The sequence below is a fragment of the Dipodomys merriami genome, unplaced genomic scaffold (assembly GCF_024711535.1).
Source record: "Dipodomys merriami isolate MVZ:Mamm:240054 unplaced genomic scaffold, mDipMer1.0.p SCAF_21, whole genome shotgun sequence".
In the NCBI taxonomy this organism is placed as follows: Eukaryota; Metazoa; Chordata; class Mammalia; order Rodentia; family Heteromyidae; genus Dipodomys; species Dipodomys merriami.
The window spans coordinates 29,029,396-29,057,270 of NW_027203493.1; the positions used below are offsets into that span (position 1 = coordinate 29,029,396).

General features: G+C 43.3%; 1 protein-coding gene across 5 annotated transcripts in view; it reads left to right on the forward strand.

Annotated features, from left to right (window-relative positions):
* Positions 1-27,875, forward strand: part of Sergef (secretion regulating guanine nucleotide exchange factor) — a 212,929-nt gene that overhangs the window by 184,121 nt on the left and 933 nt on the right. Inside the window, exon 11 of one of the 5 annotated variants that reach the window (XM_070032778.1) lies at positions 17,512-17,725. The exons of the other annotated variants lie outside the window; for them this stretch is intronic. Coding sequence (XP_069888879.1) covers positions 17,512-17,627 — 116 coding nt within the window. The 3' untranslated portion in view covers positions 17,628-17,725. Of the gene's footprint in view, positions 1-17,511; positions 17,726-27,875 lie in introns of those variants that run through there. 5 annotated transcript variants of the gene reach the window in all.

The following is a 27,875-nucleotide window of genomic DNA, read 5'->3' on the forward strand; positions in this document are numbered from 1 at the left end:
TTTTTTTCAGTGTTTAGGACAGAATTGGCAACACCTATCTTGAAGACATGTTTGGGTTAAATGATTTAGAGCCAGACTATCTAGTTTTGAATCATAGCTCTACCATTTATTAGCTATATAATATTGGGCAAGTAATTTGATCTCCATCTTGGTTTTCTTTTCTATGACAATGGGTATAATGATTGATTATAACTGTAAAAGTTGTACTGAAGATTAATGTGCTAAGACACATAAAAAGCTTGTTGTGTATTCTTAGTAAATGTTATTATTACTAATGCTGATTTTTTTTCCATTTGCCAGAATGCTGGTTGATGGAATTGTAGCTATAGCAGCTCTGCAAATATTTGGTGAATTTTTTTTTTTAATTTTGAGACAGGGTCTTGCTATGACACTCAGGTTGACCTTGAACTCTTGATCCACGTGTGCCACCATACCTGCCCCCCTTCAGGGGATTTTTGAGACAGGAAGGAAATTTAGCACCTGAGAGGAAGGGAAATGCCTAGTGTTTGGTAGACAGAAAGGCAACGTGACTTTCTGGTAGGCTTTCTTGCTCTTTAAAAGATCCCTTAGTATATAACACATAGGGCTGTTTCCCTCTTTAGAAGTTCATCTAAAAAGGAAGCCATTTGTCTGTTGCCATAGTCCAGCTCATGACCTGAACGATAAAGCCTGACTCATAGACCAGAATCCCAGGACTAAAGAGTTGGGTCAAGCAGGAGGCAGAGTTGATTTGAGATCCCTTGTCTTGGGCCACAAATTGTACAAGTCTTTGCTGAATAGATTTCCCAACCAGTATACCAAGACAGAGGTTCTACTGACATCTTAGGGTGTCTAGCCAGGCCTGGGCCAATAGGGCCAGTCTCCTGGAGCTGAATACTTCTCCTCTCAGTTTCTGAGTTCACATGGCAGCAGACTGAGCAAAGGCTACTGAACTTGTGTGTCGGCCCTTGGGAGAGTAAGGGAACTTATTAAAGAGTCAGAAACTGCCTCGTGGTAGCTTATGTAGATGTGTTTGGATTGCTGTGATTACTTCCTTTCCTGTGCCCACAGCATTTAGTAAACTTTCTCTTGCAACTACTACTCCATCTTAGACACAGTAATGGGAATTAAGGAAAGAGTAACTAACCCTTAGTTACTCATGGGAATATTCCTGTCCCTTCCCAGGAGACACTGAGGTGAAAGGTGTCTGGACAGTGAATGGGGAGTTCAAAAAGCAGAATGAAGGCTACCTGCTCAGTCATCCTTCCCCAGCTCAGTCTCTTTAGGGCTCATTATTTCAGCACTGAGCACATTCTTTTCCACTCCTGGGCAGCAGCCAAACAGAAAAATCTGCAACCTGGTTTTGCCTTAAGGAAGAAATCTACTCATTGCCTAACAGAAGCATCTGCTTTCTCTGACTACTTGAGGGTCGTATTTTAAAAGGATGAGACCTTGGACCTAAGTCCAAGATAAATTCATGTCAGGATGTAGATCCTAAAGACTATGCCTTACAAAAGTTAATCTTCCTATTGCAAAGAGAAGAACTGTTCACACCCTATTTTGGTGGTAAATACATCCCCAAAGAGAATGAGAATGCCAAGGGATCAACCAAATGATTCCCTTCGGCTAGGCATTATGTTCTAGCATTCTTCAGAGAGATTCTGTCCTCTTTGAACAGTGGCAAAACTGATGTATCCATCCATGGCTTTGGAGTCATAGTTACCTGGTCACAGTTTCCTCATTTGTGAAGACATCAGGATACCAAAACTTGCCTCCTAAGGTTATTTAGAAGATTAAACTAGATAAATTAGATGCAGACATCCAACCCCACTTATGTGTATATTCATCAGGTTCTCCAGAGAAGCAGAAACAAGATGTATCTATGTCTGTGTCTGTGATAAGAAAGAGAAAGAGGAAGAGAAAGGGGAGAAGGGAAAGAGGATAAAGGCAGAGACAGACAGATTTGAAGGAATTCACTAGTAGGGAGCCAGCAGGTCTAAAGTCCTCAAGGCAAGCTGCAGACTGGAGATTAGGGTAAGCATTAATACTGCAGTCCTGAATCTAAAAGCTGGAAAGTTGGCAACATTTCTAGGTAGCAGTTTGGAGGCAGAATTCCTTTTTCTTTGGAAAGCCTTAGTGTTTGATCTTAAAGCCTTCAGATGATTGAATGAGATCCACCCACATTATGGAGAGTAATCTGTTTCACTTAATGTCAGTTGATTGTAAATGTTAGTCACAGCTAAAAAATACCCTTTTGGAAACAGCTATACTAGTGTTTGACCAAACAACTATAGCCAAGTTGACACATAAATAACCATCATACCATGTAAGGGTAAGGGCTCTTCTCCCATCCACATTTTTATTAGCATCAAGGGGAGTTCATTTTGACAAGTCCATGTATGCATATAAGATAAGATACCTTGATCAGACTTTCCCTTCTTTCCCCTCTTCTGTTCCCAAACCAATCTCAACAAGCTTCACTGTTGCAATTTCACACAAGTACATGAAGTATTTTGACAATATTGGGTAAGGGCTCTTGACAAAGGTTTTCCCTTTGCCTTCTACTCCCTCGTTTGCAAAGTCCTTGATGAGGTGTGAAGAGGCTTGACTCAATGTCCTTTCTAGTGTGTAGACCCAAAGCTGTCAGACCTGAGCAGTAGGACCTGTGTGTCTCTCCTATCTCTCTCAGATCTGTTTCATTGACTTTACATCTCAGGGAAGTAGTGTTCCTACCTTCTGAGTCAAGCCATAGGTTAGCCACAGTGGTTTTCCACTGAAATCTATGCTCCAAGCTATATGATTTTCCTCTGAGTACTGTCAAGTTGTCCCTGAACTGCTTCTCTATATTTACAGTATTGGCCATTCACTGTTTTTGCTAAATCAGAAGACTTGGGCTTTGCCATAAAAAGAATGTTCTAGCCACCAGGATGGTTTTTCTGGGTTGAGCACATTAGCACTAGACCAGAGTCTGCAGGAAATTATGGGGAAAAGGGGAAAGGGAGTTAGCTCCCTACCTAGAATATTTCAAGTGGCATCTTGCCTAGAAGTAGAACTGGACTCCACTCTTTTGCAGAGATTTATATTCCAAAAGTGATCTAAAATGCTTCCTGTTTTAATGAAGTATGAAATTGCTTTGGTCATAGTTAAAGAATGCCTAGATGGGATCCCTAAGACAGTATAAGATTATGAAAAGAGTTCGGGACCAAAAATATGAAGACACAAACCATGCTCTATCACTACCTCTCATATGATTGTGGGTATGTGATTGTGTATCCCTTAATAAACTTAGACTTTAGCTGCCCTTTTCATATGATCCTAAACTAGAACCCCCATCTTTGAACAAACACTGACAACTTTCAGCGCTCTTACACCATCCACCATTTCTAGTCTTCACCCAGCCTACAAGATAGAATTCAGAACAGAGATGTGGAATGGGTCATCCCACTTTTCAGGCAAGGAGTTTAAGAGAGTAAATGACTTGTCTTAAGTTCTCACTGATGGGAACTGAAAAGACTGAGATTGAACTTGGAATCAGATCCCTGGTCTAGTCTGTTTAGGGTACCCTTCTGAATCTATGTCTGTGAAGCTGGATGAAGAATATGCATTAGAAAGACAGTGAACACACCCAGCAAAGGAAAGAGGGTAACTTTGCCATCATGGTCTCATTCATTTTCTAGTAAGAAAGATGATCTGAGAGATCTCCCTTGAATGGAAGAGGCTTCTAAATCAATGCAGAAGACATTTATTTACTCGTTATCACAGGTTCTCCACTGGACGGGGTGGAGGAGGAGCAAAACAACGAAACAGCAATATGAGGGAAAACAGACTGCTTTGTTAAATGGCAGAAAAAAAACCCCAAAACCTCCCAACAACACAGAATTCAATACAAGTCCTAAAAAATTAAGAAAAGGGAGGGAAGGATGGGTCTAGAGGGGTGGGTGAGAATATTGAAAGGGGTGACATTGATCAAGACACACTCTGTTCATAAACTGCTTTGTTGAATGACAACTCCTTTGTCCAACCACTTAAAGATAATACAAATATTTTTCAAATAGACCACTAAGTTTTATATCTTAAAATGTAAACAGAAGGATTTGGGTTTGTGGTAGAAAGTGCAATTAAATCATCCTGGGGAGATGAAGGCAAATATAGCTGTGAGCCCTGGCAGTTGAAGCAGAATTTCAATGTTAGGTGACAGGAGAGAGCGGTATCTGCTCCTCCTTCTTGGTCTCTGTAGCCACCAGTACTGTGGGCTACTGTGCCAGAGTATAGTCAGCTGCAAACAGCCTGCCAGAGGCAGCCCTTGTTGTTTGTCAGGTTTGAAATTTTGAAAGACACTGTGCAAGACACTGTGCAAAGCAAGAGAAACTGCCCAATAGCCCTGACCCTCAGCAGGAGTCTGAGGCAGGCTTCTAGTGGGGGCCTTTCTCTGTGCTTGTGACTACCCTGCTAGGGGTTGGGAGACAGGATTGCTGCTTTGCATGAGTTTTGTATCTTTATTTTAAAACTTGTTTCTCGGGTCCTAGTGTTCTGTTGCCATGGAGAAATGGGTTGGGGTTGCAAGCTTTGTCCCTCTCTGTTGGCATTTCTGGACCCACCAGCTGCCTCCTGCCCCCTGTTGCAGATGAATGGGGACCAGACCACACTTAGTGCACAGACCCCTTTTCTACAACTGCTAACATAACACTCAGTTCCCTTTGGGATGCTCATTTTATTTATTCATGCATTGACTTACCTATTCTACACTGGCCTTTCATGTTCTGTGCCCTGCAGATATGGAGAGCATCACATCTTAAAGCAGAACCTGCTGGCCTGTTCTATCACACCATCTCTTTCATGTACTGTTATTCAGCCTTATTCCCTTAGGAATTTGAAAGACTGTACTAGTTTATTTCTCTTCCAATCCTTCTAATTGTTCATTTGGAACAATTAATTGGAAGCAACTTGCTAGACTCTACCCACTTAGATCTCATTGTGTGTGTATGTGTGTGTCCCCAGCACCAACCACAAAGCCTGAGGCACAAAAGGTGCTCCACTAGGAGAGGTGTATTGGTGGAACCTTTATTGGACTCTTAGAACATCCCTCTGTACTTTTTTTCTAAATAGAAAGGAAGTGTCCAGAAGGGAAGAGGCCTCTGCCTGGCCTTGGGTACTGAGTTTTTACAAAGTTGTATGTATAATTTTTAAAAATATTTAAAAACTTAAATATTTTTAAATTTTAAAATATTGTATATAACATAAACATATTATATGTATATATATATTATATTATAAAGGTGATGTGCTGTCTTGTTGCACTGTTTCAAGCTTAGCAGCATGAGCAACTACATAAGCCAGTGGAAAAAAGGAAGGACTTTTGAACCAGATTAAATCTGTGCTTAAGTTGTGGCTTCACCTTTTTCTTGCTATTTATTTTCAAGCAAGTATTTTCTTCACTTGGTGCATTAGTCAAACCCAATAACTTCCCCTAAGTGTATATCATTGGTCCATCAATAACTGAGTTTTTACATTTAAACAAATTGAAATATTAGTGACCATTTATCCCTACCAGATGTTTTCCTGACTAGATTGATGTAGGACAATGTCTAGAAAAGTTGCCCTGCAAAGATCCCTGGGTTATGATCAAGAGCCATCCTGCCTATGACCTTGAAAGGTTTCTCTCAATTTCCCTATTTGAAATACTCAGAGACTAGATTTGGTGGTCCTGAGTGCTTCTTTAAGCAACTAAAATCTAAAGATTCTATTCTTCTCTCTGTGTGTGCCAGTCCTGGAACTTGAACTCAGGGCCTGAGTACTGTCTCTGAGCTTTTATTTATTTATTTTTCTTTTCTCTAGGCTAGTGTTTTACCACTTGAGCCACAGCTCCATTTCTGGCTTTTTGGTAGTTTAATGGAGATAAGAGTCTCACAGACTTTCCTTCCTGGGCTGGCTATGAACCATGATTTTTAGACCTTAATCTCCTGAGTTGCTAGGATTACAGGCATGGACTGCTGCTGCCAGATGAAAATTCAATTTTTAAAGAAAAACCGTCTCTTGGTTGCTGTCACCACCACCATGGATGCCCCTAGGCTGGAGGCTGACCTCAGCATGACCCCTTCTGTCAACTCTGGAAACTGCTCTCCCAAGAGGCACTGGGCTAGAACACTGATATTGGATGCAGAAATCTCTCTCAGATGTAATGTCTCCTTTGAAAGCACCATCTCTATTCCTTTTCCTAGTCCAATGGCTGCACTTGGCTTGCATCCCAGAACAGTGAAGAATTGCTGGAAGGAGATTTCTTTTTCTTCCCCTCCCTTTCACCTGTGTCCTGCTTTTCTCTCAGGACCTGTTGTTTTCCTGAGCCTTTGGCTGTTGAGGATTCTATTTCCTGAGCTACGTACCACCCAGGACTCTGTGCTAGGCCCTGTGAAGAGTACAGAGCTGTATAAGTGTTGTCTCAGTCTGTGACCTGCATACATAAAATAAAGCAGTTATACAGCTGTAGAGTTTATTGGTGTAATTGGTGTGTCTTACAGCAAACTGGAAAGATTAAGTAGAAATCCAGAACTATAACTAAATATAGAGCTAATTTTTGAGGCTTATTAGGAGAGTTTTGTAGACATGAATGCTGCTCCCGAACTTCTCTTCTCCAGGGTCTGGTTTCCTCTCCTATAAAGGTTAAAGAATTGAGCCAGTGATCTGTAAGCTCACTTACTGATCTGAAACTTCCTCACAGCTCAGTGAAGGAATGATGTTTGCAAACTTCCTAAAGAAGGAAGGACTTAGGTTGAGAGTAAATTTCTAGCCTAGGATTTAGGTTGATCCTGGAGAAATGGACAAGAGTAATCCTGATTGTGGAAAGAGAGATTTCTAAGCCCAGGTATAGACTATAGAACACAGGCTGAGGGTAGATCAAGGTGAAGATGAGCTTATGTTAAGGACAGAAAATGGAAGCAATCTTAGAGGGCAGCTCTTATCTGCCATCTGAAGGCCTGGGTTCTGTGGACTTAGGACCTACCCAGAGGTTCCTACAGGAAGGAAACCGGACTAAAATTAGGGGTTCTTCTTTATCAGGGGCCTCTCATCACAGGTGTATTATATTAGAAAGACCTTCACCAAGAGGCCACTAGAGTCAAAACAGGGAACGGTGCCCCATTGCAGGCCTTCCCTTCTCTCTAGCCAGTAGGTTCTAGGTAGGTAGGACCAGGACAGGGTATGCTTCATGGTGTGTTCCTTATCTAGTGTTTTGCTGAACTTAAATGAGAAGAGGGATGCTTGACAGTGTCCTTGAGATTGGATTTGAGTTTAGCTACCAGGCCTCTGAATCTAAGAATCACAACATCCTTGACTGTAGCTGTGACCTCCATCTTCCCTGAGTTGTGGGCTAATGCTGTTGAGCTCCTCTCCTCCTCACATCCATAGAATCACCAGTGCCAAACCCTTTTGGTCCTTTCTCTTTGCTTTCTTCATCCATTCTTCTTCTGCCTTCCACTGCCTATAAGACAGCTCAGGTCTCATTCATTCCTGGACTTTGCCTCTGCCTCCAGACTGATCTCCCTGTAGACTCTCTTATCAGTCTAAAGGATCTACAAAAGTTCCTAGGTGCATGATGATGCTGATTTTGCTTTTAAAGTTCAGCTCTGATTCTGCTACTTACTGCCCTTGCCTTAGTGGCTGCTGAATGCAGTCTGAAATTTTTAATCAGACTTTGTAAGGATTATGCTTTCTATCATCTGCAGTGATATATCCCCCCACCTATCACCCAACTTTATTTCCTCTGCTCCTTTTTGTACTTCCTCTTCTTTCACCAAATGGAACTACCATTATTAGTCCTGCAAGCTCCATAGGCCTCCCTAGCTAAATCTTTATATATATATATATATATATATATATATATATATATATATATATATATATTTTTTTTTTATTGTAAAGATACTATACAGAGGGGTTACAGTTACATGAGCAAGGTGATGGGTCCATTTCCTATTAAGCCTAAATCTTTATCCTCTGTTCTCCCTACTTGGAATGCCCTACCTTTCCTTTCCCTAGTTTTTCTTTACCCATTTAGAAGTCTCTGCTTATCCCCTAGACCATTATAGACTCTTGATAGCAGATACCACAAATAGTTCATTTTATATACTGTATCTCATGGTACCAAATAAGATATAACTAGAGTTTATGAGTAATTGGAAAAACTAGGCTCAAACCTCAAGTTAGAGTTTGAATGAGGGAAGTCATCAAGGCCTATCTAGCCACGCCTTAATACCTATATCTTGGAAGGATTTCTAAGGTCTCCAGTGTCCATGGACAAATGTTCAGTTAGTTGGCTCTACTTGGTTTGACACCATGACTATGGACAAAAAAAATTGGTGTGTCTTACAGCCAACTGGAAAGATTGAGTAAAAATCCAGAACTATAATTCTATAACTCTATAATTCTATAACTCTATAATATAGAGTTAATCTTTGATCAAGGATCAACCAGCTGGGTGCCAGCGGCTCATGCCTGTAGTCCTAACTACTCAGGAAACGGAGTTCTGAAGATTGTGATTTGAAGCCAGTCTGGTCAGGAAAGTCTGTGAGACTTTTTTTTTTTTGGGGGGGGGGGTCCGGTCGTGGGGCCTGAACTCTAGGCCTGGGTGCTGTCCCTCAGCTCTTCAGCTCAAGGCTAGTGCTCTACCACTTGAGCCACAGCGCCACTTCCGGCTTTTTTCTTTTTGCTTATGTGGTGCTGAGGAATCAAACCCAGGAGGCAAGCGCTCTACCACTGAGCCACCTTCCCAGCCCCCCTGTGAGACTCTTATCTATAATTAACTACAAAAAACCCAGAAGGGGAGCTGTGGTTCAAGTGGTAGGGCACTAGCATTGTGCAATAAAATAAAAATAAAACAAACAGGGACAGGTCCTGAGTTCAAGCAAAAGAAAGAGAAAGAAAGAAAGAAAGAAAGAAAGAAAGAAAGAAAGAAAGAAAGAAAGAAAGAAAGAAAGAAAGAAAGAAAGAAAGAAAGAAAGAAAGAAAGAAAGAAAGAAAGAAAGGAAAAGAAAGAAAGAAAGGAAAAGAAGGAAGGAAGGAAGGAAGGAAGGAAGGAAGGATGGAAGGAAGGAAGGAAGGAAGGAAGGAAGGAAGAATGACAGAGAAAGGGCCTGTATGATCCAGATCAGGACTTGGTGATCCATTGTCAGGAATCTAAGGTAATTAGCACTGAGGATTCAAGTTTCTAGGGCCTCCAGTCATTGGGGGGGGGGGGATAGATAAAGATATTCAAGCCCTTAGCTAGCAGGATATCAAGAGTCCACACAGAGTTTCAGACCCCAGCTCCGCCAGTTAGAATGTGATTCAGGCTTTTCTAGCCCCAGAATCTTCCAATTTAGTGTGTATGGTCCTATACTGAGCACTTCCAGCAGGAGTTAGCCAGGAGGCCATCACAGGAAAATGAGCTCTCTTTCTGGGTCAGGATGACTTGGAAATAGGCATGACCTCAATTTGGAAACACCTTCTGGTTTTCAGATCCCTTAGGTGGGCAGGATGTGGGGAGGCAGCAGCTGACAGATAACCAGGTCCAGAAGTGAATCCTGCATCTCCTCCTGGTTCACAGTCTGGCTTCCCAGGCCCTTGCTTCCATTTCAGACTCAAGCCATGAACATGCCACCCTCTGGGCCACCATTTGGAAAAGCCAATCTCAGGCTGACACTTACTCCTGGTAAATGGCATGGAATTAGATTAATCAGTGGCTCTTAATTTCCCAACAAATGCGGGTGCTGTGCTAATTGCCAGGGTCCACGCCGGCAGATCCCTGGTTGGCGGCATCAAGTAAGAGAAGTGGTAATTTGGGGGCTGGAGTTGGGGAGGGCCTGCTTTGTTGGCTGAGCCAGTTTTATACCAAGTGAACCACAGTATAGAGAGCTGGCCTCTTTAACAGCCACAGGACTGGGTAAATGGCCCACAAGTGTGTGTACAGGAACTGAACCTCAGTTCTAATGCTGAGCAGTTTGTCCATGAGTGGCTTTGTTTTGTTGTTACTCATCAAGGAAGATTTCACAAGCAGTGTGGCATGGGACTGCCAGAGCAGCTCATCAGGGATAAAGAATCCCAAACCTTGGTCTGTCGTTACCATGGCAACATGGCATTTCCAGACTCTCTAGGCAACCTTACAGGCATCTGCTGCTGTGAAAGATTGAGACAGAGAGGGGCCACACTGCTCTTTCTCCATTTGTGAAAACAGGGAGCCATTCACCAAGGACCAGGGGCTTAAAGGAAGATCCTGTTTCATTAATAGTACTTGAGCTGTTACTAAAGCTTTCATATTTATTCTAGTCTACTGGGGGAAAAAACATAAAACTGCAGGATCAGAAGATATCTTCTAGAGGAGAAAGGCTTGGGGAGATGTGGGGAGAATCAGGAACAAGCATGGACAAAGACTGGCCAGGGAGGTTCAGTGGAATGGGTAGATGAGGAGGCGATTTGGTAGGATGGGAGAAGAAATGTTGGTGGAGAAGGTAGGTTATCAGTCAGGCTTCTCTGAAACTTGCGGCTTGATCTTCATCTGGCAAAAGCCTGACCCTGTTTTCATTCTACCCAGATTATGTCTGATTGTTTTTCCCCTCCTGAGCAATTCAAACTGAGTGTCACACCTTACTCCTTACTTCTGGTGGTTGGTTGTCTCTTGGCTCATGGTTGTTTATGATTGCTTCTGTGCCCCACTATGCTCATTATGCTTCTGTAGCTTCTGAGGGGAATAGAGCCCTAGAGAAGAAGATACTTACCAGTATCTGACCAGACTGGCCTTTGTTGAATCCTGGCTCTACCACTTAGCTTTCAGGTGAGCCTGAGTTGAAAAATTGAAAACTTGAGCGTTCTTGCACTGTCGGGAGTAAAATGGAATAACGAAGTAGGTAACCATAATTTCTGGCAAGAGCATAGGGTATGTTATTAAATATTATTGTACTTTAAATTGGGACTGTGCTCTTTCTACCATTCTGCTTCTTTGTATACATAAGGCACTCAAATTGGCTTTATGTGGCATTGATATGTGAAGGAGGTTCATGGCTGGATGAAGTCATGATTGATTGGAAGGAACCATCCACACTGATGAGTTTGACATTCCTCATGTTTTCAGCATTGGTGTAGTTTGGTCTCTGCAGGACTGGAGCCAGGTCAGGCTGAGTCTGTCCTGTGTAGCTCAGATTGCACAGTAAAGTGACTTCCCATTCTAGTCCCATAGCCAGCTGCCCCATGGCCTAGGACTTATACTTGGCTTATACTTAACCTTGGCTTTTTTAAAAAAAATTGTCAATCATGGGGCTTGAACTCAGGGTCTGAGCTCTGTCCCTGAGCTCTTTTGTTCAAGGCTAGCGCTCTACCACTTTGAGCCACAGTTCCACTGCTGGTTTTCTGGTGGTTAATTAGAGATAAGAGCCTCATGGACTTTCTTCCCTGGGCTGGCTTTGAACTGTGATCCTTAGATCTCAGCCTCCTGAGCAGCTAGGATTACAGGCATGAGCCACGGCACCCGGCTTGTAGTTCTTTTTAGGATATGATCCCACTGCACTTAGACTCTAAATACCTTCTACTTACTACCAAGCCACTTACAAACTAGCAGCATTTACATGGGCCACTTTTCTGGATGTGCTTCTCCCCTCTCTTACTGCTTCAGGGCTGAGATGGGGTGGAGTCGGGGGTTGATGGTGCTTTAGAAAGACTGAAACTCCAATAAGTAACTCCATTTTACAGATTGCAAATGGTTAGCTGTAGGCTTCAGATTAGACATACTGCTATCAATTGTAATTAGAATAGCTGTTGTCATTGGCAGTCTCCTCCAGTTAATTGCTTTTTCATAGGTATTCTCATTTGACTGTTTAGTAGAAGAATTATGTTAGGTAAGAAAAAAGCCCAAATATTATATTCTTATTTTCCAATGAGAAATTTGAGCCCCAGAGAGAGTGAATAACTTGCCCAAGGTTATATACCTAGTAAATAGTAGAGTTCCTGACTTCAAAGAAATCAAAAGGCACTTAATAAACATCTGCGAATGAATGAATACTGACTTCCCTTCTTTTTTTGGGGGGGGGGGGGTCCAGTCATGGGGCCTGAACTCTGGGCCTGAGTGCTGTCCCTCAGCTCTTCAGCTCAAGGCTAGCACTCTACCACTTGAGCCTCAGCACCACTTCCGGTTTTTTTCTTTTTGCTTATGTGGTGCTGAGGAATCGAACCCAGGGCCTCAGGCATGCAAGGCAAGCACTCTACCACTGAATCAACTTCCCAGCCTTGACTTCCCTTCTAGAGATGGCTCTAGAAAGCATATGATCCAGTGGTTTCCACACTATAGGACTGCTCAGAGCCAACTGGTAGCAATGGGAGGCTGAGTAGATAGAGCTTTGTACCTTTACACCCCTCCATCCAGAGTAGCATCCCTGGTGCCCATATTGGGTGTTGGGATATTGAAGACAATTGACCTAGTCTGCTCCTATGGCAATGGTTCTTAAATTCTACAGTGTATCAGAATCTCCCTTGGAGATCCTTGGAGTTGGCTGGGGGTGAGCACCAGGACTCTGCCCTTGTAAACAAGGGCAGAATGTCAGATCAGGTACCACAGGGCAAATACAATGGCCTGCTTCTTAAGAGTTGGGTATGTGTGATCCAAGGAGAATTAAGCAATTCCCCCTTGTTTTATAGTCCTAGAGGAGATGCCCTTCACTACGAGTCTTATCCATAAGTGCCTGGTCCTCTGCATTTCTCTCACTGCCCCACCACCACCACAGCAGCAACTGAGCCAGAAAACAAATGACACAGCAGAGAATAACAAAATGGTTTCCATAGCAATGCTTAGTGGCTTGTGCCTGTCAGGATGCCTGAGACAAACACTAATCTGAACCTTCAGCTAGAGCTGTGTGCAATGTTATCTACTTGTTCCCCACGGGGAGTGCTTGGGGATAGGAAGAAGGAGGAGGGCTGGTTTGATTTTGTTATATGCATGCCCCTCTGCTGGGGCAGGGTTGTAGGGGGGAAGGGAATGTTCTCCCAGATTTACTAACAACTGACAGCAAGATATACCACACCAAACAAGGCTAGGAACTAGATCCTAGACAAGAGATCTAAGGCCATCCTAGTGGCTGGTGGATGGGGAGCTAGAGAAGGAAGTAGCAGTTTAGCATGTATCATATGATAAATTCTGTGCAGGGCATTTATGTACTTGGTGGTGGGGGGTTATTTTGCTTTTTGTCATTAAAATTGTTATTATAAAGGTGGTGTACAGAGGGGTTACCATTTCATAAGTCAGGTAATGAAGACAGTTCTTTTTGAGTAATGTCAGCCCTTTCTTTGCTCTCTCCCAGTTTCCCCTCCTGTCCCTACCTGCATTTTTTATAGTTCATTTTCAACATCATGTCTACAAAGTACCACCAGTTGGTTTTGGTTGTTGTTGTTGTTTAAAGATAAGAGAGCTGGGCATGCCTGTAATTTTAGCTACTCAAGATGCTGAGATCTGGGGATCATGGTTCACAGCCAATCTGGGTAGGAAAGTCCATGAGACTCTTATCTTCTACTAATTAACAAAAAGCCAGAAGTGGAGCCATGGCTCGAGTGGTAGAGCACCAGCCCTAAGCAAAAAAAGCCAAGTGAGAGCACAAAAATAAGGCTCTGAGTTCAAGCTCCAGAAAGAAAAAAAAAAAAAAGATTGTCCTTGTTGACAGGTGCTAAAAGCAAGGTTAAGGCATGCACAGCAGATGACAATGGCAATATCAAATCTAAACCTGGAGAAGTTGATAACTGCTAAGCAGTAATGGTGATTGCCAAATTCTCTGGCCTGCAAAGTGAGGACTTGAGATATACAGTGTCCAACTGGCTCCTCTTCGTCTCAGGAGGAAGAGGGTCAGTCTATAGACAGGTCATTAGAAAAGCTGGGATGAACTAGCCAGGCATACTAGAACAGGGAGTGTCTTTGTCTATCCAGCCCCTATTCTGATGTCTCCTGACAATTGAAGGGGCAGATTCCCACCTTCCCCTATCCACAACAGAATGTGGAGAAACCTGAGATTGTGCTGCCCGGCTCTCTCATCTGGCTTTCCCTCAAGAGGATGGCCTCCTGGGGTCAGTGTAATTATTCGTTCCTAAAACAAATGTTTATTGAGCACCTTTTATGTACTTATAACCTTTTTTTGTTTTGTTTTGGTCTGTCGTGGGGCCTGAACTCTGGGCCTGGGCTCTGTCCCTCAGCTCTTCAGCTCAAGGCTAGCGCACTACCACTTGAGCCACAGTGTCACTTCCGGTTTTCTGGTGGTTTATTAGAGATAAGGCTCTCTGATTTTCCTGCCTGGGCTGGCTTTGAACCTCGATCCTCAGATCCTCCTGAGTAGCTAGGATTACAGCATGAGCCACTGGTACCCGGCCTTACAACTTTTCTAGGTGCTAGTATACAAAATATTTTTTGTAATGAAATTTTTGCTCTTGTGGGGCTTTTCATTATAGCAAAGGAGATGGTCTATGGTTGGGCATTACATTCCAGGAGGGAAAATGAAGCAGTGTAAGGGGGGGTCTCAGGAGGAAGAGAATCAGTCTACAGGCTAAATTGGGTAGCCACCCAAGACCCTCTGAATAGGTGGCACTAGAACTAAGTCCTAGTGCAGTGGAAAGAGGCGGCCCTGTGATTATCAGAGAAGCCTGTTCTAGGCAGAGGAATCAGCCAGTACACAGGCAGCACACAGGCTAAAGCAGGAGGTGACTAGCCAGGGGGAGGTACAGCACCCAATATGGCTAGGTGGAAGCTGTGAATTATAGTAGCAGTGGGTCTCAGAGAGGTAGCCAGAACCAAATGGTATACAACCTTCTAGGCTAAGGATGGGGCTTTGGATTTTCTTCTGAGCTAGCATGCCATTCAGGGATTTAGTATGACACATGTACTTGACCTTACAGCCTCCAGTCCCCTTGTTTGGAAGGAGGATATGTCCTTTGGGGCTGAGCCCATAGGAAACTGAGCATTCCCAGCTTGGGACTGAGCAGCCATATAAGCAGGCACCCCAGCGATTCACCAGGCTTCCCTACCTGCAGTTGAGGTTTTCTTCTCTGGGCCATGGCTTCAGTGCCTTTCAGGGATGCCTACCCCAGTCTCTGGTGGCCTCACATTCCCCAGGAATTAGAAGACAGCAGGGTCTAGACATTGCTTCTGCAACATTGCATCTTTCTAGCATGCTACTTCCCCATGATACCACCCCCAGGAGAGGAGCCCTTTGTCCAAACCAGTGGTGCCAGCCCCTCCCCAAAAGTAGGGAAGAGTGCTGCTTTCAATGAACTTAAGCTGAAGGTTATAATTATCTGAAATGGCAATTTCTCTTTCAGACATTATACATTGTTTTTGTTTATTTTTTAATGAAGTAAGAATATTCACAAAGATTTTCTTTGGGGGGTATCAATAATGGGACTTGAACTTATTAGGGCTTGAGTTTTTCTGCTTAAGGCTAGTGCTCTATAACATTTTCAGTTTTCATTTCCAGTTTTCTAGAGGTTAATTGGAGATAACAGTCTCAAGGATTTTCTTGCCCAGGCTGGCTTTGAACTGCAATCCTTAGACTTCAGCTTCCTGAGTAGCTAGGATTATAGGTGTGAGCCACCAGTGCCCAGCAAAATTTTATATTTATTTAACCTATAGATTATGCTTACATCCCAGATATGTACTTCATTCAAACAAAAACAAAAGCTACAATTTAGAGTGATAAGGCACTAAATTAGCTTCTTTGCAGTTATCTCTTGAGCTGACTGCTGGTGACCTGGAACCTCCTACTTTTTATCATTCATTTTTCCAGTTCTCATGTTAATAATCTCTTAGGCTCACAAGAAGAGTCTATTTGAGGAATGAATTCATTCAATCAATCATTCATTCATGTCTATTAGGCACTTCAAACTTACAGTGTCCAACACAGAACTCTTGATTTTCTCCGTAAGTCTGTTCCTCCCCCAGTCTGCTCAATTTCATGAATAGAACTACTCTTACCCATTCCTCAAGGACTGGCAGTCTCAAGGACTTCTTATATACAGACCATCAGGAGAACCTACCTCCAAAACAGACTATGAGCATGCCCATTCTCTCTGCCCCACTGCTGCCGGCCTGCTCTGAGCCACAGTCCTGACCTTCCGGGTTTTCTGCAGTGCATATCCTGCTTCTAAGACAGTTTCCCCCATAGTGTCCTTGCAAGGCTGCTGGAGAGCAGCCTTTCAAATGTAACTTCCAGCGAATCCTCATGTTTCCTGCGTGAATCTCCAGTGGTTTCTCAGCTAACAATGATAAACTCTGGACCTCTCACCCCGGGTCCCAAAGCCTTCTTCCCCTTCATTCTCTAGGCAGGCAGGCAGGCAGAGGGACATGCGTGCGCATGCACACGCGCGCGCGCGCACACACACACACACACACACTTTGCTGTTCCTAGAACTAGAAAAACTCCTTCCTACTCTGTCATTTGTAGTTGATTCCTTTGCCTGGCAAGCTGTTCCTTCAATGTTCATATGGCTGCCTCCTTTCTTTTAGGTCACAGCTCAGAGACTACCTCTTCAGAAAGGACTTCCTGACTACCTTCTCAATCATATCACAAGCCTCCTGGCATGTGTCCCCCATTAGAGTGCAGGCCCCCTGAGGACAGACACCGAGGCCTTCACTACACGATTCCCCACAGCTAGAACCATGCTTGAATATTATGGGCACTCCATAGCTATTCATCTAGTTATTTATTTGTCAGCTCTGGCAGATGAAAAGATAAATAGGTGAAATGCTGAGGACTTTTAGAATAGTTAAACTCTTCAGTTGGATGTAAATTCAATGTCCCTTTTGACTAAAATCTGTCTCTTGCGGTCAGATGTGGAATTTTCCATTTGTATGATATCTGTGCTCCAAAACTTCTCAGATTCTGGAGCATTTCAGATTTCTGATTGTGAGATTAGTGATGCTCAACCTGCACTAATGATGGACACAGGTCATTATCCATGTGTCTAACCCATGGAGCGTACAATACCAACTGAACCCTAATGGGATGTAGGCACGTTGAGCAGTAATGATGTCAGGGTGGTCCATCAGCTGTAACTAGGGCACTGTTCTGCTCTGGTGACGTTGGTGTGGAGGGTGAGGAGTTTATGAGGACTGTTTGTGCCTTCTGCTCAATTTTGCTACTAGCCTAAAATTTCTCTTTAAAAGGCTCTATTTAAAAGGACAAAATATATTCATATAAATAAAATGTTAGGATTTTTTTCCCATTCTAGTCTATAACATTTTTTTTACTAGCAAGAAGCTCAATAAAAACTTACTATTTATAATCATTTACATATAAATAAGAAAGACACTCTGCATGACCTTTACTGGGGAAACTGTTCTCCCTGAACTATCACTGTGGGATGAGTGCTCAGTCCCCAGCCTAACACTTGTACTTTGTGGGAGCCTCATCCATGTGTGCTAAGTGGATTGAACTGAATCATGCACAGCACCACGCATAAGGCAGGTTCTTGGTCAGTGTTTATTCACTAATTGGAAAACCCAAGAGAATTCTATGTCAGGTTTATGTCATCTGTTTTCAGGTGAACTGATCCCCTTGTCTTCTGGTGGCGGGAGGCATCTTCTAGACCCTCGTAGCCCTGCTGATCTCATTCTTCAGCCTCCTCTTCTGCACACAGATGGTTCCAAAACAACGTAGGGAGACCTGGTGATGCCCAGGCTCCAGGAATTATATGCGGTTGTTCCTGGACCCAAAGCTGTATCTGCGTACCTGCCCCTTTTCTGGTGCCCCCAGAGATTACTGTGTTTATGTACTAAGATGATACTTAGCCAGGTGCTGGGTGCTCACGCCTGTAATCCTAGCTACTCAGGAGGCTGAGATCTGAGGATCACAGTTCAAAGCCAGACTGGGGAAGAAAGTTCGTGACACTCTTATCTCCAATAAACCACCAGAAAACCGGAAGTGGCACTGTGGCTCAACTGGTAAGAGTACTCACCTTGAGCTGAAGAGCTGAGGGACAGCGCCCAGGTACAGAATTCAAGCCTCCATGACTTTGACAAGAAAAAAAAAAAAAAGATGATACTTAGTAGAGACAGCTTGAACAATGCAATCATTCAGCACAGGAGGCCAGGCCAGAGGAGATGGTATAGCAGCTCATGTAGAAACAGTTTAGAACTGTGTGTGGGCTGTGGGATCAGTAAGATCTGGGCTGCAAAGCAGCTAACATGATCTTAGGCTGTGCTGATGATAGATACAGGATCTTCAGTTTGTGTGTATCTTGAATCATTCATTATCTCTTGATCTTTTGCCAGTTCTGGGTCACACTAATAGAGGGATAATAATTTGGAACCAGCCAATAAAGGTGGTCCTGGCTGGTAAGGCTGTTCCCCCAAATCTGTGTCATCTGCTGTGAGGAAATCTTAGAGGATAGGAGAGCACTCTATGAACACCTGAAGGGATTAAATTCCGAAGGCACTGACTACTGCTTCATCCATGAGAACTTGCCTTTTGCAGCACCATGCTTTACATCAAACCTGCTAGGCCACAGCCTGTCCCTTCCCCACATCCTCAGGTTATGCTGGTTTCTGTCTTCTTCCAGCCTTTCTCTTTATCCACAGAACAGGTCAAATACCTTCTTCTCCCAAGGCTCACGTTAAAGGAGGTGGATCCTACAAGAACCCATAGTACCTTACACAATGAGAGGATACCCTGAGAGGATTCCTTTCCTTTTTCTGTCCTGTCTCCTAAGTCAGCCATAAGCCCAGAAAACCAGCAGTTCTAGCAGAACATAGCATTCAGAAAGACCGTCTGTGGGGAGGATTTCAGTTGTTTATAAAATGGGCCGACACGTTCCCACCTCTAAATCAGTCATCCCTAGCTCCCTGGATCTAAGAATAGTCACCCAGTAGAGCCAACCACCACAGCACGCTGTCTCTGCAGGTGACTGGGGAAGTGTGTCCACAGCAGCCTCAGCTCTGCCCTCCTCCAGAGGGGCTGGGGGAGAGGGGATGAGGGGGAGAAGGGGGGTATGCAAGGAGGAAGCAGGGGAGCACCAGCCTCTGTCTCTCCCCACTTGGCTATTTCTGAACCTTGCTCACATTCAGTTTTCTCTTCTACACAGGCCTGGTCCAAATGCTCACCTCAGTGGGCTGCTCCAACTATTCTGGCCTCAGAGATGTAGAGGAAAGTGGTGGAGAGCAGTGTGAACAGGCAGGGAGTCTCTGCATGGAATTGTAGTAAGCATTCTATTTAAAACTAGTGAACTGCCAGGCACCAGTGGCTCATGACTATAATCCTTGCTATGCAACAGGCTGAGATCACTCTCATTTCCAATTAACCAGTAAAATGCTGTGCTGGAGATATGTCTCAAGTGGTAGAGTACCAGGTGTAAGCAGAAAAAACTGAGCAAAGTATAAGGCCCTGAGTTTAAACCCTGGTAATGGACACCCCCCCCCCAAAAAAGGTCAACTTTTAGTCATCCTTCAAAATCCTACTAAGTCCTGGCTATTGTGGCTCATACCTGTAAGTAATCCAAGCTGTTCAGGAGACTGAGATCTGAAGATTGTAGCAGAAAAGTCCATGAGACTTTTATCTCCAATAAACTACCCTACAAAAGCAGGAACTGGAGCTGTGGCTCAAGGGATAGAATGCTAGCCTGGAGCAAGAGAAGGTCAGGGACAGCAATCAGGCCCTAAGTTCAAGCCCCAGGACTGGCACGAATGCGTGTGTGTGCACGCACACACACACACACATACCTGCTAAGAATGAACTTTAAAAGTTTTGGTGACAACTATCTTTCTCTTCTCTATGATACCTGTGTGTCTCAGAAATGTATTGTTTTTTAATCATCTTGCATGATTACTTTTTTAAAATATTTAAACAATACACAACAAAGGAATGAGGGTTCCCCCATCTCTTTATGTTTTCCCCAGAGATTGGACTCAATTTTTTTTTTTTTGTCGGTTGTGGGGCTTGAACTCTGGGTTTGGGTGCTGTCCCTGCACTGTTCAGCTCAAGGCGAGCGCTCTACTGCTTGAGCCACAGTGCCACATTCCATTTTCTAGTGGTTTATTGGAGATAAGAGTCTCACAGACTTTCCTGCACGGGCTGGCTTTGAACCTCGATCCTTAGATCTCAGCCTCTGGAGTAGCTAGGATTACAGGCGTGAGCCACCAGTGCCTGGCTGTGAGATATATTTTTGGGCGGGTCATAAAAATACATAGGAATTTTATATAACTTGAATCAAACTCTTTACCATTCTACAGTCTATTTTCTTTTAGACCTGTCTTAGATACCTTCCTATGTTGGGCCATTGAGTTCTTCCTCATTATTTTTAATGAATTATTTAATAATAGGGTCAGACCTTGCATTCTTGAAGCATTCCTCTATCAGTGGATATATGAGGTTCTGTCCATGTTGGATGATCCACACAGTGCTGCTGTGTACACTGTGCATCCTCCTTGGGTACACAGGCCAACAGTTCCCATCATCATCCTTTCTCATGGCTGGAAGTCCCAAGGACACACTGGATTCTTCCTTTTCTGGGTCTTGTATCCAGAAAAGGTGTTATGCCTGAAAAGGTACCCATGTAATGAATATATGGACTCATTTATGGGCATGAGGTGGCAATGTGAAGGACCTGGGTAGATTCAGGAAGCAGGTTGCATGCTTGTAGGGCTGCAACCAGGAGTTGGGAAAAAGAAGTTTGAGGCCCTAAGTGGCAGATCTCAAAGGAGCCTTGAGGAAAGACTTGGTTCAGGCCAGTTGTCCAAGCAAGAGAGGAGAACCTGAAACTACCTTGCTACCCTGAAGTTACTGCCTAGACTTGTGAGGCTGAATCCTGGGTTCCTCACTGCTCACTGCTTGCTCATCACAGGACCCTGAGGACCATCCCACCAACTGGTACATTCCCCATACATACCAGGCTCCATCCTCACTGGCATATACCAGCTCCTGACTGCAGAGCCTGGGGTCCACCCTGTGCCTCCTTGCCCTCTCAGCCAGGTGCAGAGACACAGCTCTGACCGTGGCCAGGTCAGGAACAGTTCTTGGATCAACAGAGAACTTAACACTCCCTCCTTCCTGCTCTTCCCACCAATTACTGGGTGCAGGAAAGGCCCGGAAAGGGGTGGCAGAGGGGCTGCCCCACAACTGAGGGCTGAGTGGGACTTCTACTATCTGCTTGGTACTACAGCTCCTGCCTCCCATCATTGAGCATCCAGATACACACAGTGGGCTGTTTAGTCTGTTCTTTTGCTAATGGCAGGAGGCAGTGTTTTGCTAGAGACAACTGTGTAACTACAGAAGAAGTCATGGGGTCAGCCCCCTCAACCAGGGGGGAATCCAGCCTCACTTGCAATGGTGTGCTACCCAGCACTGGCACATTGCCACTCTGGGAAGTAGAGGTGGTATCTGATGCCCCCCCCCCTCCAGACTTGTAGTGAGAGTTTGGCAACTTTCTACTTATGAAGTGCTGGTGCTAGAGCCAAGCATACATCTAAGCATTCATCAGGCATTTGGTCACCATCTCTCCCAGGATTTGGAACAAGGAAGGAGTCAGATTTGGGAGTCTGTGATTTTCATACTGGTTAGAATGGCTGTGTTAGGCACTGTGCTAGGGCACATCCAAGTTGCTTGACCTCACTGGTTCTAGTTACCAAAACATGGAGGGTTGTGGTGGGAGTTAAGGTGACAGTTGTAGCCCTCATTCTCATGGCCAGACACAGTGGTCAGATCTCTGTCATGTCCATTTTCCCAGTGATAGGATGGAGGAGAGGTGAAGAAGAAAGAGAATGGGCATAAGACCATCTTTCTTCTAACCAAGAGTCCCATAAGCTATTACAGAACATTTATGCTTGATCCTCACATCCAGCTACAAGAGAGTCTGGGAGATATAGTCTTCATTCTGTGGTCCAGGGCACAGCCAGGAGGCTCTGCCACACATGCCAGGAGTTTGTTCCTCCTAGGCCAGGCCATCAGCAGAGATACTATCTCCCTCCCTAACACTGGGCTGTAGTCCCAACACTCTAGGGCTTTGAGAGGAGCCATGTTGCTAAGAAACTTAGACGTACCACAAGGCCTGAACAGATTTGGGTATTGTGTCCAGCCTGTGCCAAGGACCCTGTTAGTCCTTTGGTTCTGCTGCCTTCTGGACTCCTGAGAAGACATGTATAGTAAGCATGAGCTCCATCACTTGTCACAGCCTAGATTGAGCCCATGAGTAGGAGGCCTCAGGAACTCTAGGGCTTTCTACCTGCAACTCTATGCCCATGTACCAGCAATGACCTATTTCCATCTACTGGGTGGGATTCCATGTTCTCAAGGACCTGGCAGATGATAGGCACACCACAGAGAGCCCTTTAAAGTAGGGAATCTTCTTTTCAATCACCTACCTTGAAAACTGTGTGCTCATCCTCCAGTTAACTTTGGGAGAGTCTGGTCATAACCACTTTCCCTCCTCTCCTCTGGGACAACGGCCCACATAGAAGCCTCTCCGTTCTCACTGTGACCTGCCCAGTGGCCCTGAGTGTGGTGGGTGCATGGTGAGACCTGTTCTGAAACCAGGAGGGACTCCCAATGTCAGACATCTTGCCGCATGGCTTTCTGCAGAGGGATGGCCTGCGCTTGGCTTTCTGAGCTCAGCTGTCTGGCTGGTTTCTATAGAAGGCTGGTTCAGCATTTTGGGAAACCCACGCTTCCTGTTAGTCCGCACTAGGCCTTCCCGTCTGCTGCTGCCCTCCATCCTCTGTGCCTCTTGTACTGCCATGGTTGCCTGGCCTTCTCTCCCCCAGGGCCTGTCTCCCACGTGGTCATAAGTTGCCACCTGTGTCAGGCACTGTGCTAGAGCACATCCTCCTTTTGGAAGCCCTGCGAAGTCGGCAGGAGGGCCCAGGCCCTGGCAGAAGGGAGGGCCCAGGAATAACATAGCATGGTCTATTGTAAATTATGTATTGATATGACTATATGTATACTATACAATAGATGTGTATTTAGGGTCCATGAGGGCTGGTTGTCATACCATGGTCCACTCTGACCTGTAGCCTGGTTTTGTACAAGGCTCATCATTCATTAAAGTCCTTTTGAGAATGTTTTTAAAAAAAGTGAATGTAACAGAGACCTAATATAACCTTCAAACCTGAAATACTTCCTACCTACTCCATGTGGAACCATCTAGCAAAGCCTGGTATATGATATACAGTGTTTAGTGCCTCTTTCTAGAACCCTAGTCATCTATGAATTGAGAATCATCTATCGAATGTGACTGCACCACAGGCTTGTTAGAATTAAGCACTAGATAGATAGATAGATAGATAGATAGATAGATAGATAGATAGATAGATAGATCTATCCCTGAGAAAACTTTCTTTGGAAGTACTAGGAAAGAAATTTCTGGGCTTCTGCCAGGCTTCTCAACCCGAATCCTGGCTCTGGGCCTCCAGCTACCCCAACCCCAAGTATGGCTTCCTTACAGCGTGTTCCCTTTGGCAGGAGGAGAGCAACCTGCCAGCTGCCCATTGTGCCTTGTCCTGCTGGGAGGTCAGCTCTGGCTTCCTCCCACCCCCATCCCTGCTGACAGTCAGCTGTGCCACTCACCAGGGCTGGGCACAGAGCCTATACCAGGTGCCAAACTGGGCCCAAAGGTACCAAGGCTCTTCCACACTCCCTCCCTCATGCTCAGATCACATTGGCCAAAGCACCTGCCTAACTGCAGGGGCCTGGGGCCTGGGCTTGTCCTCTCTGTATGCATTTCCTCATTTGCAGGCCAAACAGGCAGACATATATGTTTCCCCAAACCCAAGATTTTGGCTAGTGCTGCCTTCCTGCCTGCAAAGGAAGAGCAACCCTTAGGGTAATCCCAGAGCCCAGCCAATCTCGCTCTCTCTCTTGAAAGAGTGGTCTGTAAAGCAAATTTTTCAGAATGTAATTATTAGTTAATTGTAAAATTTTAAACATTCAAATAAAAAATTTCTGATTTGGATAGAGATAGGATTTCAAGTCTTACAAGCAACAGAAGAAATCAAACATAAAAATGATCAATAAATTGTACCTTCATGAAACCCTAACTTTTTATCAAAAGATCAAAAATAAAATCGTAAGTGAACCTGAGAAGAAATTTCAATGCCAAACATGGCAGAAAAAGAATATCAACAAACTAATAAAACAACCAAGCTCTTAACAATAGCAAGTTTTTATGTTGTACTTTGAGCCAGTCCCTGTTCTGAGTCTTTTATACATATTTACTTATTTAATCCTTATAAGCAACACTATGGGAAAGATACTAGTATTATTCCTGCTTAACAGATGGAGCAACGTAGACACAGAGCCCAAGTATCAGTGAGATGACAACCTAACAAATGGCAGAGCTGGGATTTGAACCAGGGTCATCTGGCTCTTGGGTGTGCACACTTAAACTTTTTTTACACTAACCAGGAAAGACAGGAAGCAAGCCAGGCACAAAAACGGAAATATAAACAACTGAAAAGCATGAGAATTATGTTTCAGTTTCAGTTGGTAATCAAAGTACAAATTAAAACCATGAGATACCATTTTTGCCTTCAAATTAAACAAGATTTTTAAATGTTATAATATCAATAAATATGGCATTGTAGGAGTGAGACAGAGACTCCCACAGACTGCTGAAGTTGTTTTCAAGTGGCTTTTCTGAAAAGTATTTTGGAAGTACTCAAAACAGTCCTCAGGAGTCACAAGGATATCTACACTCTTTGACCAGGAATTCCCATCCTAAGAATTTAATTTGAGAAAATAATTAAGAGCAACAAAGATTCATGCATAAAGATGTTCTTAGCAATGCTATACAAAATAATGAAAAATTAGAAACAACCTAAGTATCTGATAATAGCAGACAGGTTAAATAAATTGTTTAATCTTCATAATGGGCAATTAAGCAGCCATTATAACTAAATTTGTATAACAAAAGACACCATAAACAAAATGAACAGACACACCACCAACTACTGGGAGAAGATATTTGCATTGTACATAACAACAGGGAAAATTCATATCAAAGGGATACACAAAGAAAACTTACAAATCAATATGAAAAAGGCTAACAACCAAAGAACAAACAGGCAGCGGATGTTAAGTAGGCAATCCTTAGAAGACCTGGCTAATACAGAAATGTTCCCTCTTACTATTAGGGAAATGCCAGCAAATTAAATGCACTTATCAGAATAGCAAGAGTGTAAAGGCAAAGATAGGGAAACAAATTCATATCCATTGTTGGAGGGAGTGTAAATGGCTATAGTCACTTTGGAAAACAAAATAAAATGTGATCCTCCTATGACTAACAGATACCTCTTCTGCCAGAAAACGTGTTTGAAGATGTTCATTGCAGTACTGTCTATAATAGTAACCATGTTAAGATCATCATTATATCATATTATGTATGATATAGCATTGTATCATACAGTAACAATAATGATTCTATTAAGGAGCTGTCCATCCCAAGGGAAATAAGATTTTAATAATGAGATATTATATACAGTTGAAATTAAGATGAATGAGCTAGATCTGTAACTATCAGATTAAATTTCTAGATCAATGTTGACTATAAAGAGAAAGAGGGAATGAAAACGATTTCAGCAGAAATCAGACAGGACTTCAGGAAGACCTAGCAGAGGAGACCCTCAGCACAGACAAAGGAGTCTAGAACCAAGGAAAACTGCCAGATGATCTCTGTCTTCCTCCAACCAGACTGAATTCCAGAGCTGCCTGTGCTCTTATGCTCAGATAAGGATCCCCAAAGGCCACCAAGGAGCCAAGTCCAACGTAAGCACATGAGAGTCAAGCCTGAACTCACAACCATCACCAACGCAGCGGGTCAGAGTTGAGAGCCCTGACCCTTCCTCTAGCAGGGTTTTTATAGGGTTTTTAGGGACTTCTATGTGTCATTGCAACACTTAACAAATTATATCACACCATGGGAAAATCATAAAATAATTCTAAAATATGATAGTATAACCCATGGTGGAAAACGACCAGAAATTGGGGATTGGCTGGTTCATGGGGTTGATGCTCTTCGAAATGATTGGCTATAGCAGATGGTCCGAGCCGCGATCCAGTGGTCTTTAACTTGCAGAAACATCTGAAACTTTGTGTTTTTCCTGTTATCTACTGATTAGCTACAGTGGAATTCACCGTAGAGGGTTGTTCCTGGAATTTGGGCTCAAGGGGATCAAGGGCAGTTGCTGACACATTTCCCAGACAAAATGGAATCCAAACCTAAAATTGCTATATTTTGTTCAGGTTTCACAGTGACTATGATTGCTGATTTCTGTGATGGCTCTACTGGGTTTAAGTTAGATAGGGCTGGGAATGTGGCTTATTGGTATAGTGCTTGCTTAGCAAGCACCTGGGTTTGATTCCTCATACCACATAAGCAGAAAAGGCTGGAAGTGGTACTGTGGCTCAAGTGGTAGAGTGCTAGCCTTGAGCAAAAGTTCAGGGACAGAGCCCAGGCCCTGAGTTCAAGCTCCAAGGCTGGCAAAAAGAAGAAGAAGAAGAAGAAGAAGAAGAAGTAGTTACTAATCTCAGGGCTTCAAATCTGGAGGACCCTAATCACCACCCAGCCTAGTGGTCTTCAGAGTCTGATATGATTAATACTATTTTTGTAAATCTTTAAAGCAAACTAAAAACCTTTTATAATATTCATTGAATATATATATATATATATATATATATATATATATATGACTTTAAATATCGAACAAGAGTGCAAATAGTGTCCATAGACTTCAAAATAGTAGTTACTGCTGGGAAGGATGGAGTGAGAGGGACAGAGAGGGAGATGGGCTTAACTGTAAGTTTTTTTTAAGGAAAAGTTTGAAGCAAATATGGCAAAATGATAACAGTGTTATAAAGTTCAGTGAGGAGATGTGTATTTCTCTTATTTTCTGTACTTTTTTGCATATTGAGCTATGTCCAAATTTCAAGCAAATTTCTTTAAATTTGTTTTCTTAATAACTTGCAATTTCCTGGAAAAGTGTTTGTGTTATAATATATTAGTGGAAAAAACAGGACAGAAATATATAGCATATTACAAATAAATATAGAATGGACTTACAAACTTTTACAAATAAAAGGTTTAGGCACATTATATAAGAATTCATAATAGTAAGCAAGACTACAAGTCTGCTTTTTTTTTTTTTACACTCATCCATATTTTCTATTGTTTTTTTTTCTTGCCAGGAGGAGCTGTTATTTTTATATCCAAAAGAAAAAAAAATTAGGTGGTAGGGGAAAATCAAAGGAAGGGGTGACAGTGCTCAATAGGAAATTACTCATTACCTTACTCATGTAACTGTAACCCCTCTGTACAGTATCTTTACAATAAAAATACATATTAAAAAAGAAAAAATTAAAACAACCACAGCAGAATGTGAAGGAGTTTAGTCTGTAGGAGAGGGGACAACACTCAGGAATTGGCCTGATACGGTGGCAATATCCAGGGCTGTCCTGGGCCTGAGGTCGACTCCTGGTTTGGCTCCTTTTGAGCTTGTTCACATTTTTATTCCAGGCACTGTACTAATGACACAGCAGTGAACAAAATATACATACTCCTTTCCTCACCACCGAGCATATAAGTCAACAAGAAAGGAAAACACATCCACCACATCCTTTCATCTCTTCCTAGGTGTTACAACTTCTCCTAGGGCTAAGCTCCCTTTCATTAGCCAGTGGTTGTTTTAATTTGTTCTTTTATATCATATACCTCTGCACAGATCACACATCTTTACAAGGTACACAATCCTTTATGAGGAAAAAGTACCAGGGCAATAATAAGAATCCAGTCTGGAATGTGTGGACGTGAGTACGGCATCTGAGAGACATTGAGGCTGGAGTCAAAAGAAGGAGGAGATCTGAAGTCCCCCAAAGTAAATTATTTGAGAGAAATGAAGGCCTTGCAGGACACAGTTAAACTGTGAG